This window comes from Nicotiana attenuata, unplaced genomic scaffold (assembly GCF_001879085.1).
Source record: "Nicotiana attenuata strain UT unplaced genomic scaffold, NIATTr2, whole genome shotgun sequence".
In the NCBI taxonomy this organism is placed as follows: Eukaryota; Viridiplantae; Streptophyta; class Magnoliopsida; order Solanales; family Solanaceae; genus Nicotiana; species Nicotiana attenuata.
Window position 1 is genome coordinate 18,484 of NW_017672006.1, and position 14,906 is coordinate 33,389.

The window sequence follows — 14,906 nt, forward strand, 5'->3', positions numbered from 1 at the left end:
CAGCCTACATCTTCTTACATTTGGTAGCCACTTTTTGCACCTCTTTCTAAACTTTAGTCATTTTTTAAAATATATAATATTTAAATTGTAATCGGTTTTAATAAATTTAAAATACTCTTATTGTTGTTTCTTATTTAAACCTTCGGATATGAAATTTGAACTGCTATAACCTACTTAACTTTTTATCAAAAGTTTTGGAGGTTGAATTATCAAAACAAAAAAGTCTGTAATTAGGGTCAGCCATAGTCTAAATTCAACTAAAACCTATATTGTGCAGACTCTCTAAGATATGTAGCCGTTACCGTATCAAATCCTTCAAAAATATACTATTTTAGAAGGATCTGACACGCACACCTGACATTTTTAAAGAGTCCAAGCAATAAAGCTCAATTATTAAAATATTGTAAACTTCGGTTATTCTTTAAATAGAGTCCTCTAAAAACGGCTATTTGTGCACTTTACAGTTGGCCCAGACTCGCCTATTCTCTCTCGTTTTCTCTCTCAGAGCTCTCACAAGCTTACTCAGTCATGGCTCCTCTCAGAATTCTCCTCTGTGGTGACGTACTCGGCCGTCTCAATCAGCTATTTAAGCGCGTTTCTTCGGTTCTTCTTCTTCTCTACTCACATTATTTTCGAATATATATATATATATATATATATATATATATATATATATACACACACACACACACAATCATTCATAGCTCACTAACTCTAAATTTTGGATTTAAAAATCAACTGCTTACTGTATAGCTGAACTTGAACTATTTCAGGTGAACAAATCAGCTGGTCCATTTGATGCTCTATTCTGCGTGGGCCAATTTTTCCCGGATTCAATTGAAGGGCTTGAGGAATTCAATGGATACATTGAAGGCAGCTCCAAAATTCCCATACCGACCTACTTTATTGGGGACTATGGTGTCGGGTCCCCGAAAATTTTGTCAGCAGTATTGAAGGACCCAAGTAATCAAGGGTTTAAGATGGAGGGTTTTAGAGTATGTGACAATTTGTTTTGGTTGAAAGGCAGTGGAAAATTTGAGCTTCATGGTAAGAACTTTAATTGTAGTACCTCGAAAGCACACTAATTTTATGTCCTTAGTCAGAGGCGGGTTTAGTATTTAAATTTGATGGATTCAACTTTTATATTCTCACTACTCAATTTATTGTACTTTTGTAATTATGAATTTAGAACTTAATATTTATTGACATTTTGTGATTACCATGACATATATATCTATATTGCGTGTAAAAAGATATTGGGTTCTGTTAAATGAATAATACATCCGCCCCTAGCCTTGGGTAATCACGTCCACATCAAGAGCATCGGTCCAGAGGGATTATGTAGATCGGAAATCGAATGTTCCCTTTTAACATATTCTGCTAAACTATTAACCCTATGTTGTATTGACTTAAAGATAGTGGAAAGTTGCAATGTTTCCAAGTTATACAGTGTGAAATAATGACACCTAAGATTTGAAAGTTGAAAGTTGAAGCTTGTTACGAGAATGTCTAAGCATTGTGTAATTTAACATATCGAAAAGGAAATCTTGTTGTGAGCACATCTAAACATTGAGCAATTCATTGTAATTTCGTGAAAAAGTGTATTTTTTTTCCCCATTGATCTGGGATTTGAGGCTTAGTTGATTGACCAATTGATTAATATAATTGTTGTTGTTACTATTTTTTTTTCTAAACTGCATCTAGTCCATGATAACTACCTGTTTTCCGTTAATTTGGAATATTCCTCCTATTGTGTGTTTAGCTTGCTTTGTGAGATTAGAATCTCACCAAAGAGCAAGTGTTTATGGTAATATCTGATGTCTCTATCATGAATTAGAGAGGCTAAAGAAGTTAGGGTTGTCTCGTACTCTCATATCGAATTACTGTTTTCTTGGCCCCAGGTGTATGACTGAACATTGTTTTTAGACTTTGTGTTTGATGTGATATCTGATTTATACTGTACTCATGCTTAGGGTTATCTGTGGCATACTTATCTGGTAGGCGATCTCCAACTGGAGCTCAATTTGGAACATACAGTCAAGACGATGTTGATGCTTTGAGGGCTTTAGCTGAGGATCCGGGAACAGTAGACATATTTCTTACATATCCTTTGGTTTTATATTGATCACCCTCTTTTTCTGCACCACACCCCCTTTTGACCACTCCATACAATGTCTTTGATTTCCTTAATCAAAAACACTAATGAATGGCCCAGTGGAGTCACAAATGGAGTGACATCAAATGTTCCTTCTGAAATTTCTGATTCATCTGGTAGTGATCCCACAGTGTCAGAATTAGTAGCTGAGATTAAGCCTCGGTAAGTGATCATATTTTTACAAAGTGCAGTTCAGTTATTGAATATATTATTCGTGGGCAATCAAGTTCTTTGTTCTTGAGCTTCGTTTCAACGTTTCCTCGCTACCTATTGAGAAGAAAATTTGAATCTTTAAAATTTAGAACTAATAGCTATGTTGTATTTCTCATTAAAAAGAATTGTGTGCTACAAAATCAATTGTATGTATACACTGTAGGCTGCCACTAACTCTTTTTTGAGATTCTGCTTATTTTCCTTGTCCATTAATAATGCAAGCTTCATTTAGACCTACGCTGGGCTGGCATTACATAGTTAATTTGAGGTGATATGTGTCATGACCTTCGTAGTTCCTTGCTTGAACTAGCAAATCTTCTCCAAGAGTTTCATTCCAAGCGGATGTGTTTATCCTTGATATACTTAGGCTTCACTTAAAGTAAAATTAAGCTGTGGGGATTAGCATTTGGCAGTCAGCTTACTGAATATCAATTTGAAAAAATTAAGTAAAATTTCTTAAAATTTATTTCCTCGTTCGGAGAATTCACAATGTTCTGTTAATGTGAATGCTCTAACAGCCACTATCCTGTGTGCATGTCTGGAGTGGTGGTGAACAACATTTTTTCTGTTGCTTTCTAGTTCTTTCTTCGTTTGAATGAACCAGTACTTTTCATTTAGATCTATACTTTGTTGCCCTATAAATCTATAGATATGAATTTTTCTCCAACTAAAATTGTACCGCTGGTAGGTATCATGTTGCAGGAACTATGGGTGTATACTTTGATCGTCAACCATATGCTAATGTTGATGCTCCACACGTAACTCGCTTTCTGGGCTTAGCTTCTGTTGGAAACAAAGATAAACAGGTATTACAACCTTTGATATTTGATTTAAATTTCCTGCTTCTGAAACTTATCTCTGCTTCCTAAGCAGTTCTATTACATATCGAGAATGCTTTACCAAACATTATTATTTCTCTAGTTTCAGTGGCTGTGTCACCCTTTAACACACAGACACATTCTCTCTCTCTCTCTCTCTCTCTCTCTCTCTCTCTCTCTCTCTCTCTCTCTCTCTCTCTCTCTCTCTTCTCTCTCTCTCTCTCTCTCTCTCTCTCTCTCATTAATGTTTAGGGTCAAACTTGTTGATTATGTGCATATTCTGAAAATGCTATAGTAAAACTCTTAAGATCTAAAATTCTTATGTAGTTTTCAATTTTTCAAATGTCATTATCAGAAATTAATGAAGGTAAGTAATAGATCTCAAAAACTAGAAGTTTCCTAGAATTTCACACTTATCCTTCAATGGGCATACAAGTCTTTCACAAAATGAGAGACTTCTGATTTCAAATGCTGGACTTGATATCACTGTAACAATGACAACTAAAACCTTAATCTCAACTAGTTGATATTGTGCAAATGGATCTTCTGCTTCTATTGTGTTGTGTTCTTAGCGTATAGCTAAGTCTGCATTCATTCCAAGAGATTATAGGTTCTTAAAGACAACTTCTCTCTGTATGATTTTAGGTCTACCTCATCTCTTTTTTATCATTTTGAATCCTCATTTTATTGCATGAATGCTTTGCAGAAATTTATTCATGCAATATCCCCCACTCCGGCATCAACAATGTCGAAACCTGAACTTAGGGCAAAGCCACCAAACACTACTTTATCTCCATATACCAACGTTGACAAAGCAGCCCCACCCGATGGAGCAACGAAGAGGCCCGGTGATAGTACGTCTGAGTCACAGTATTGGAGATATGATGTATCTCAGAAAAGGCAGAAACATGGAGATGGTAATGGCGACAGACTCTGCTTTAAATTTGTCTCTTCTGGCTCTTGTCCAAGAGAGAAGTGCCACTTTAGGCATGATGAAGAAGCTATGCAGCAGTACTCAAGAGGTGTGTGTTTTGACTTTCTCAACAAGGGAAAATGTGAAAGAGGTCCCGATTGCAACTTCAAGCACAGTTTGCAGGAAGAAGGTGGCAGATCAGCGTCTGGTGCAGCAAGCTCTAACAGGTTGATATTTATAGAACTACTACTTGTTTTTTCATGATGACTTTGGTGTGTCACTTTGTGAGCCTTCATTAATACTTCCTATTTCTTTACATGATAAATCTGGCTGTTGTGGTGACTTTCAATTTTTTTCAGGTCTAGAGAATGTTGGTTTTGTTTGTCAAGCCCGAATGTTGAGTCACATCTCATCACTAGTGTTGGAGAATATTACTACTGTGCACTTGCTAAAGGACCTTTATTACCAGATCATGCACTGATTATGCCCATTGAACATACACCCAATACGTTATCTCTTCCACAAGAATGTGAAAAGGAATTGGAACGTCTTCAAAACAGCTTCAGAGCTTACTTCAAAAAGCAAGGAAAGGAAGCAATTTTTTTCGAGTGGGTATTTAAACGAGGAAGTCATGCCAATCTTCAGGTGTGGAAAAATTTACATTTCATGTATTGCGGTGATGCATGCCTGTGTTACTGATTATTAAAAAATAAAATATGTCTGTATTACCATCTTTGAAACTGTCGCTAAAAGTTTGTTTATTAGCATAAATTAATTTTAATTATTTTGCTTGTTGTTGTTGTTGTTTCAGCTATAGTAGCACTCTACTTTCTAAGATATGATAGCAGTTTAACCAATATTTCAGACAAACTTGAATTCTTGTTTTCGTTATGTATCAAGTACCGCAGTTTTCCAAGCATAGCTCAGTGGGCATAAGGTGTTGCAGTAGCTTGTACTGACAGAAAAAGGTGCTGCGTAGCAGCTCGTACATGTATTGTTCTATTTGAGATCTTCGGCTTTAGGAACTCTGAGTAAACACAGAACTTATCCTTAGTATTGGGTTTGATTAGAAAACCTCCCATAGAGTGCCATTACTTGATCGTTTTCTCTCAGTATTCAGTTCTTTGTTAAAGAGCTGTCGGCGTTCATCAGTCGCAGAGAGGCATACACCATGAGGCACAAACATTACCTAACTGGAATTAGTATTTATAATTGAAGTACGAGTGAGAGGTCAAATTGAATGAAAAATGTAAGCAAATCACCAGAAAGCTTGTAAAAGCTGCACAGGAAATTAAACGCCATTCAAACATTAAAAGCTAAATGGCAATGGAACAGGCCCTTGCTTTTCACATTTTACAAAAGATTTTACATATTCATGCACTTTCTTTGTGCTCTTTTGTCTGAATTAAATACTTATTGGTTTGAAAAGGAAAAGAAGAGAGAAAATGCTCTGTTTGTGGAAACTGATTAAAGCTTGAGTACGATTTACCCAACCGGTGGTTAAGAAGAAAGACCCATTCAAGGATCATGTGACTGACGCTCGTCATGTGAGGCTTACATCAAGGACACCGAAAGAGCCAAAGCCTTAAAAACATAGACATGCCTTAACTTGCATCTTTTAGAAGTATGTGTTTAATTGTACACCTTGGGGCAAATTGCAGCTGTCTTGCCTTAACGGCTCAATCTCCTTTTTTAACATTGATGAATGATGCACAATTATGTAATTGTTATTCTCCTTTCACAATTCTTTTGTCCATTATTCTTTCGTTTTTATTACTTCTTATTTTCCATTATTTTAATCTCCACTCTTTGTGTATCTTGTAGGTTGTTCCTATTCCTTCGTCCAGGGCATCTTTGGTTCAAGATATTTTTAACTTGGCTGCTGAAAAATTGGGATTCAAATTTACCATAATTAAAGGTATGGTTACTGACTTCTGTATTGCATAAGGCCATGGAGTCAGAATCCCTCCCCCATTCCCCAACCAGATAATAGAAGAAAACTGGTAAAGTACTTGATCAATAAAAGAAAACTGGTAAAGGTAGAGACAACAGAACAGTGGAAAAAAGCAGCTCAACTCTGCATTCATGCCTCAGCCTTAGCTATTCTTCGTTGTCCTTTAATGCCTCATCACTGCAGATGCTCAAAATTCTAAACCTCTGTTTTTCTCATTATATCCTTTTCTCCTCTGTTCTCTGCTAATTGGAAATGTGGGTTAGCATGGTTATGGACGAAACCTCATGGATTTAAAAATACTCCTCTGGTGCTTGTTTTGTTTTGTCTGTTAAGTGTCATAGATTGTCTCGTGTGGGAGGGTGGGAGCAGTTCAGTCTAGAGATGACATTCATGTGGTGTTTTCTTCTTACTGCAGAAGGAAGACAAGCGTTGCGGACACAGTTTGACAGAAGTTGCAGCTTATTTTATGTTGAAGTTCCTGGAGGTGGTATTTTGTCACATGTTGTGGAGGAGAATGAGAAATTCCCAGCTCAATTTGGTCGTGAGGTAAGATGTTTATATTTTTCTGACAAGGGAGGGACAGCCTGGTGTGAAAAAGAAAAAAGGGTTGGGGGTTGTGTGTGTGGGTTGTGTGTGTGTGTGGGGCGGGGGGGGCTTCCACCTCCAGCTATGCGGTTGGAGTTTCGAGTCACCAAGTTAACAAAGGGGGGAAAAGGCACTAGTTGGCTCCTGGGTAAGGATTTGTTGGGAGGGAAGGGGGGGGGGGTTAGGATTTTAACCATGTAGAAAAATGTTTTATATATACTTCTAGCAGAAACACTTCCATATAAATTTAACTTAGGTTGATCCTTGCAATCATCCCTTTACTCTAATAATGTATCTCGTGGCTAAAATTTTCAACAGTTAATTGACGCTTACTTTGCATCTTCTTTATGTAAAATATGCTTTTAACAGCTGTAATTTGCTTTGTTTTGTGTGAATGTGTCACAGGTTTTGGCAGGCTTGCTAAATGTGGCAGATAGAGCTGATTGGAGAAATTGTAAGGATAGCAAAGAAGAAGAAATTAAAATGGTCGAGAGATTCAAGAGTGGATTTCAAGAATATGATCCGAATCAATAGGATATCCAAGAAAGATGCAACACGAGAGCTTTTCCTCTTGTGTTTTTCACCTTACACAACGTAACATTGCCTTGAGGTTCTCTTTGCTCCTGGCTCGGTATAATTTGCAAGTGTTTGCAGTTCTTCAAAGCTCATGTGTTTGCATTATGGTTGAACAGTGATATGATTATCTGAAAACATTTTTGCCACAGGAAAGGATGCAAATGTCACCGGATAGTAACTGCATATATTTAGACACCAACATTAGTTCAACAATTTGGTGTTATACTGAGAAATTCTGCACCTATTGTGGAACTTTGGTCTACTTGCATAATGGACATTGGCCAAGTTGCTGCTAGGAGGTATAGCAGTTCAATTTTTATGTATGCTATATGTATACACTCAGCTTGTCAGTTAGGCTATTGAGATAGTTGGACAAAACGTCGCAGAGCAGAACCATCCACTGTATGAATGTATGAATGGATCATGTATGAGCTTGTGAGTTTGTTTGCAACTGTTTGTGATAAGATGCAATTTTAACTTTATTGTCCGACGGATTTGGTTCTTATTTGTTAGAAACATTACAAACTTTATTGATGGAACTGATATCATGTTAACTGGTTCACCAGAATAAAGATTTATGTAGTGTAACAAGAGTTCTTTCCATGCTGGTGGGAGTTAAAAATCTTGGTAAGGCAAAAGAATGAATTGCTGCTAAGATCTTGTTGTATAGAAGTCATTGCCACTCTGCGGAACATGTTTACTTCGAGCCTTTTAACTGCTACAACTTAAATATACGCTATCGGAGCTGGAATTACCGCAGCTGCTGGCACCAGACTTGCCCTCCAATGGATCCTCGTTAAGGGATTCAGATTGTACTCATTTCAACTACCAGACTCATAGAGCCCGGTATTGTTATTTATTGTCACTACTTTCCTGTGTCAGGATTGGGTAATTTGCACGGCTGTTGCATTTAACTTTACAAAATAGCACGCACTGCAAGAGATAAATTAGCTCAGATTGGCCAAAGTTGCAATAGACGATGGACGTGCGGTAAAAATTTACTGCACCTAGTATTTATATCCAACCATACTAATTTACTATAATTAAAGAGATTTTTTCTTTCCTATACCATATATGAAACCTTATTACCAAAAATGTGCATAGTTTCTAATTTACTCGCCCTGTCCACATTTTTTCTACAGTTATTATACCAATCATTAAATACTAATTAATAGTAGCTGAATCTTCCTAATTTGTCGAGCTAAAATTCAGGAACAGAATATTCTAAAAAGATTTGGCGTAAATCAGATCAAATCATATCACGGAAATCCTTTATCTTCAACTTATAATCAAATTCTGTTCTTCGGTATTCTCACAATCGCTACAAATCAAAATCTCAGTTCGTCGAAATCAGAAGCTCAATTTCAAATTGTAGAAATCAGTTCTACAAATCTCAGTTTGTCGACTTTTTTCCTCAATGCACTAATCAAAAAAGCGACAAAATATTCAACAAATTCAAGTCAAATTGTAGAACTCAATTCTGCCGATTCTCTGTTCTTGTCTTTTTTTGTCAATCCAAAATTCAAAAAAGCGACAAAATATTGAAGAATACCTCAGCAACGACACGCAATCATTTCCAAAATCCCAATCATGCTACATTTTAATGGCAATTGGGATAGCTATGGCAGATTTAGAGATTTTCAAGTTGATGGCATTGTGCTCGATGAGGATGCAAGTTACAGTATGTTGATTTCTACAATTACAGAGCAACTAATGATTGATACTTCGGAAAAAATTATAGAAATCAAATACATTGTGAATGAGAATTGTCCTCCAATGGAGATTAGGAACAATATGGGGGGTTAGTGTGTATATGGAGACAAAAAGAGAGAATAAAAACTTAGGATCTACACTCTTGACTTGTATGGTTCTGGAATTGGTCTTAAATCATTTAGATCCTACTAAACCCCCTTAAGTATTGCTGGTTCTGTTATTGTGCTTGATCAGTTGTGTTTGAGCATGTCTGTACCACTTCCTAAGACCTTGGCTGGTTCTGCGTTTACAATCATATGTTCTATGTGCGCACAATCCCCATCACCCTTGTGTGTAGTTTCTTTCCTCTTGTCTTTGGTCCTGTGAACATTACTGATGTGATTTTAGATTCCATGTTTGATTCACTGTTGCTTGATCATGTAACTCTCTCTTTTCAAAGTTGTTTCATTGCATGACCCTCTCTTTTATTCCACAAAACTGTTTCAAACAAGTCTCTTTTAACATTGTTTTCTTACTAAAACCCTTTCAAACTATGTCAAGCACTCTCACTCTACTCCTAAGTCAATAAGTTCTGCCCCCTCCAGTATGTATACAGCCTTGGGATCCTCTTGAGAACCCTCTGAACTCTGNTTTCAGAAGCTCAAGACAGCTCTGACTTCAGCACCGGTGTTGGTTTTGCCCACAGGATCAGGGCCCTATACAGTCTGTTGTGATGCTTCCCATATTGGGCTTGGTGCAGTGTTGATACAGGGTGGCAAGGTTATTGCCTATGCTTCGAGACTGTTGAAGATTCAGGAGAAGAACTATCTAGTGCATGATTTAGAGTTGGCAGCTATTCTTCACGCCTTGAAGATTTGGAGGCACTATTTGTATGGCGTGGCATGTGAGGTGTTCACTGACCACAAGAGCCTTCAGTACTTGTTCAAGCAGAAGGAATTGAATTTGAGGCAGAGAAGATGGTTGGAGTTGTTGAAAGACTATGATGTTACTATTTTGTATCACCCGGGGAAGGCCAATGTGGTGGCCGATGCATTGAGTAGAAAGTCCGCCAGCATGGGTAGTCTTGCTTATATTCCGGTCAGCCAGAGACCGCTTGCTTTGGATATTCAGGCCTTGGCCAATCGGTTTGTAAGGTTGGACATTTCTGAGCCTAGCAGAGTGTTAGCTTGCACGGTCGCTCGTTCTTCATTATTGGAGCGTATCCGTGATCGGCAGTTTGATGATTCCCATTTGTGTTTCCTGAGAGACACGGTGCAGAGTGGAGGTGCCACGAAGGTGACCTTAGATGATGATGGTGTTTTGAGATTGAGTTTGTGTGCCCAATGTCGATGGGATTTGAGAGTTGATCTTAGCGGAGGCCCACAGTTCCCGGTGTTCCATTCACCCGGGCGCCGTGAAGATGTATCAGGACTTGCGGCAACATTATTGGTGGCGTAGGATGAAGAAAGATATTGTTGCATATGTGGCTCGATGTTTGAACTGTCAGCAGGTTAAGTATGAGCACCAGAGGCCTGGTGGTTTGTTTCAGAGGATTGAGATTCCCGAGTGGAAATGTGAGAGGATTACCATGAATTTCGTTACTAGACTTCCGTTGACTCGGAAGAAGTTCGACTCGATATGGGTTATTGTTGATAGGCTGACCAAGTCAGCGCATTTCATTCCTGTAGCAGTCTCCTATTCATCCGAGAGGTTAGATGAGATTTATATCTGGGAGATTGTTCGCCTTCATGGTGTGCCGGCATCTATCGTTTCGGATCGGGGTACGCAGTTTACCTCGCGTTTCTGGGGTGCAATTCTGCGAGAGTTGGGCACACGGGTTGAGTTGAGCACAACGTTCCATCCTCAGACGGACGGCCAGTCCGAGAGGACTATTCAAATATTGGAGGATATGCTCCGAGCCTGTGTCATTGATTTTGGAGGCTCGTGGGACCAGTTTTTGCCTTTAGCAGAGTTCGCCTACAACAACAGCTACCAGTCCAGCATTTAGATGGCTCCATATGAGGCGTTGTATGGTAGGCGATGTCGGCCTCCAGTCGGATGGTTTGAGCCGGGAGAGGCTCGGTTATTGGGTACAGATTTAGTTCAGGAGGCCTTGGATAAGGTCAAGATCATTCAGGACAGGCTTCGTTCGGCTCAGTCGCGACAAAAGAGTTATGCGGATCGTAAGGTTCGAGATGTAGCTTTCATGGTTGGTGAGCGGGTCTTGCTCCGAGTGTCGCCTATGAAGGGCGTGATGAGATTTGGGAAGAAGGGCAAGTTTAGCCCTAGGTTCATTGGCCCATTTAAGATTCTTGATCGAGTGGGAGAGGTGGCTTATAGACTTGCATTGCCACCTAGCTTATCAGCCGTGCATCCAGTTTTTCATGCGTCTATGCTTCGGAGGTATCACGGCGATCCTACCCACGTGTTAGACTTCAGCACTGTCCAATTGGACAAGGATTTATCTTATGAGGAGGAGCCGATATCTATTCTAGACCAGCAGGTTCGTCAGTTGAGATCTAGGAGCTTCCCTCTGTTCATGTTCAGTGGAGAGGTCAGCCCCCTGAGGCCTCGACCTGGGAGTCTGGATCCGATATACGGAGCCGTTATCCCCATCTATTTCCCGACTCAGGTACTTCCTTCTTTTGTCCGTTCGAGGACGAACGGTCGTTTTAGAGGTGGAGGATGTGACGACCCCAAAGGGGTCATCACCTGTTTCCTCATTTATTCTGCGCTTTCGAGGCCTTGAAAACCTCACCTTTAGTTGCCTCGATTTGCGTATGCAGTCCCGGCGCGTTGGAAAGACTATATGTTAAATTCTACGAAAAAAATTTCAAAATGTGGCTTTAAAATGATTTAAGTTGACTTCGGTAAACATTTTTGGTAAACGGACCCGGACCCGTGATTCGACGGTCCCGGAGGGTCCGTAGAAAAATATGGGACTCGGGCATGTGCCCGGAGTCGAAATCCGAGGTCTAGAACCCGAGTAAAAGAATTTTTCTGTGAAATTGTTTTTCTGAAGTTATTAAGTAAAATAGAAATGAAAATTAATTAAAAGACTATGGTATCGGGCTCGTATTTTGGTTACGACGCCCGGTACAAGTCTTAAATATGTGTTAAGCGCTTTCTGTAAAGTTTGGTCGAAATCGAACGTCATTTGACGTGTTTCGGACCTAAATATCTAAAGTTGGAAGATTAGGAAGTTATAATGAAAAATGATGAATTTGGGGCTTGATTCAATGATTTTGATGTTATTTTGGCGGCTTGGTCGCTCGAGTAAGTTCGTAGGATGTTGTTGAGTTAGTGTGTGTGATTGGTTAGGAGCCCCGAGGGCTCGAGAGTGTTTTCGGAGGTGTTTTTAAACTTAGAAAGACTTCAGATTTTTCTGCAATTTTTACACAGAAAGACCCTTCTTCGCGTTCGCATAGCCTTGCTCTCTCCCTCCTTCGCGTTCGCATTCTGGCCATCGCGATCGCGAACCTCTGCTGCTTCCTTCAACGCGTTCGCGTATCTCCTATCGCATTCTCGTAGGCCCAGACCCCAGACCTCAGAAAAATTTCTCTACGCGTTCGCGTATCTCCTATCGCGTTTGCGTAGGCCCAGACCCCAGACCCCAGACCCCAGAAAAATTTCTCTACGCGTTCGCAACCCCACTATCGCGAACGCGATGCTTCCAGTCCACCCGTCTTCGCGAACGCGACCCCTTGGTCGCAAACGCATAGAACAAAATCGCCCAGCTATAATTTTAAAATTTCAGAATCAGAACCTACGGGATTTATCCAATTTTCTCACGAGCTCTCTTCTCTCCCAAGCTTTAGGAAGCCATTAAAGCCCCCATTCTTCAAGACCACTTGGATAAGTAATTCCCCACTCATTTCCTTCACTTTTCCTTCATTAATTAGCAAGTTTCTAAGCCTAAAAACATGAAATCAAAGTAGAAATTAAGGGTTTTGGGTAGAGTAAGGGTTTTGAGAATTTTGGGTGATTCAACCTCAATTTGGGGTCGAATCTTAAAACAAATTGCATATTTGAACTCGTGGGGTTATGGGTGATTGGGTTTTGGTCCGAGCCTCGTGTTTGGACCATGTGGGCCCGGGGTCGATTTTGGAATTTTTGGGAAGAAAGCTTAGAAATTCATATTTAGGCATTGGGTTTAGTTTGTTTAGCTATTATTAATATTGTAAAGTCGTTATTTCGTAGATTTGACTGTGTTGGAGCCGAATTCGAGGGGTAAAGCTATACTAGAGGCTGAGTTGAGTTTGGAGCATTCGAGGTAAGTGTTTGATCTAACCTTGGCTTAAGGGAATACGATTAGCGTATAGTTTGCTAATTGCTAATTGTTGAGTATGGTGTATAGGCATGGTGACGGGTATCTATACACTAGGTGTCTAGCATGACCGTGAGTCCTTAGTTGTGCTTATTTTGATTTTGTTGTGACTCTTCCTTGTGTAATTGATGATTTCTATATAATGTGAAGGGTATGAGAAAGAATTATGACTTGTGAACTCTTTGGAGCGTTGGCTCGAATGCTAAAGTAATTGTTGAGTAAGAAATGAAAGAAAGAGAAAGAAATGTGATTATTCCCTTGCCGGGTTGTGTTCGTATAGTGATTTTCTCCCTTGTCGGGATGTGAAAGCTATTGTTGTTGTTCCTTTGCCGTGATTTAGTTGTTTACTTGTGTTTTCCCTTGCCGGGACTTCTATTACTGTTTGTCTATCCCCTCGCCCCATTGTTTGTGATTGTTGCTTGGGCGAGGAAGAGTGATATTGCACGAAGGAATATTCCGTGCCATGTTTTGATTATTAATGCACGAAGGAACATTCCGTGCCATGTTTTGATTATTAATGCACGAAGGAATTTCCGATTCCGTGCCATGTTTTGATTATTATTGCACGAAGGAACATTCCGTGCCATGTTTTGATTATTATTGCACGAAGGAACATTCCGTGCCATGTTTTGATTATTATTGCACGAAGGAACATTCCGTGCCATGTTTTGATTATTAATGCACGAAGGAACATTCCGTGCCATGTTTTGATTATTAATGCACGAAGGGACATTCCGTGCCATGTTTTGATTAGTAATGCACGAAGGGACATTCCGTTCCATGTTTTGATTATCACTCTCGTTGACTTTGTAGTTGTACCATTTCATTCCTTATTTATTGACCTCGTATTCTAAACTGCTACAGCCCCTACTGCATGCTCCTCTCCCTTTTGACTTATTAAATTTCTGTGTTCTCTTCTATTGTGTATATATATATTTGAACTGCTCAGGCTTGTTTGGTAGTCCGGTCTAGCCTCGTCACTACTTCGCCGGGGTTAGGCCAGGCACTTACCAGCACATGGGGTCGGTTGTGCTGATGCTACACTCTGTGCATCTTTTTGCACAGATCCAGGTGCTGGAGCAGCATTTGAGTAGCATAGCATTCTGGGAGCGAGTTTCCAGTCCAGGGACATTCGAGGTAGCCGTTGCTGACGTCCGCAGTCCCGGAGTCCTTTCTATTTTGTTTAGTTTGTTACCGTTGTACCGTAGCAGACAGTTTTATGTTTCATTCACACCTTGTATTTAGTATTTTCTCTAGACGTTCGTGAGTATTGTGACACCAGTCTTGGGTAGAGGATTGTTAAACTTCCGCATTTCTTTTAGTAAATTTTATTTGAGACTTCCGCCTTATTCGTTAAATGCTTCATTGTTGTTAATATTGTCGATGTTCGCTAAAAGAGGTATTCGATAATTGGCTTGCCTAGCTCCTATTAGTAGGCGCCATCACGACTCCCGAGGGTGGGAAATCCGGGTCGTGACACATTGACTCACAGAGATTACATCTCGCCCCTCGATTGGGAAATCACAAACAATCAAGGCACATCTGATACTGAGCGCTCATGCGCGCATACGAACGCGTGGAAGGAATTTCAAGAGTTTCTTTTCAAGGTGAATCAAGGACGCACGATAAGAAGGCAAGAACGGGAAGTGTTCCTAAAGGTTCTGCAGCCTCTC

At 39.8% G+C, this 14,906-nt stretch overlaps 1 protein-coding gene across 3 annotated transcripts; it reads left to right on the plus strand.

The window, feature by feature from the left end:
* The first annotated feature begins 457 nt into the window (after positions 1 to 457).
* LOC109211297 (zinc finger CCCH domain-containing protein 64) lies at positions 458 to 7,815 on the plus strand. 3 transcript variants are annotated; one of them, XR_002065672.1, is made up of 11 exons: positions 458 to 603; positions 774 to 1,047; positions 1,974 to 2,103; positions 2,201 to 2,317; positions 3,057 to 3,174; positions 3,893 to 4,326; positions 4,459 to 4,744; positions 5,924 to 6,017; positions 6,469 to 6,599; positions 7,044 to 7,269; positions 7,364 to 7,815. XR_002065672.1 is itself a non-coding variant. In XM_019374820.1 (10 exons), exons 1-10 carry the CDS (start codon positions 529 to 531, stop codon positions 7,170 to 7,172), a joined length of 1,788 nt encoding a protein of 595 aa, XP_019230365.1. In that variant the 5' UTR covers positions 458 to 528; the 3' UTR covers positions 7,173 to 7,815. The 3 variants fall into 3 exon arrangements, 1 of the variants encoding a protein (XP_019230365.1); XR_002065673.1 differs by having other exon boundaries at positions 7,044 to 7,248; XM_019374820.1 differs by having other exon boundaries at positions 7,044 to 7,815.
* The last annotated feature ends 7,091 nt before the right edge of the window (positions 7,816 to 14,906 follow it).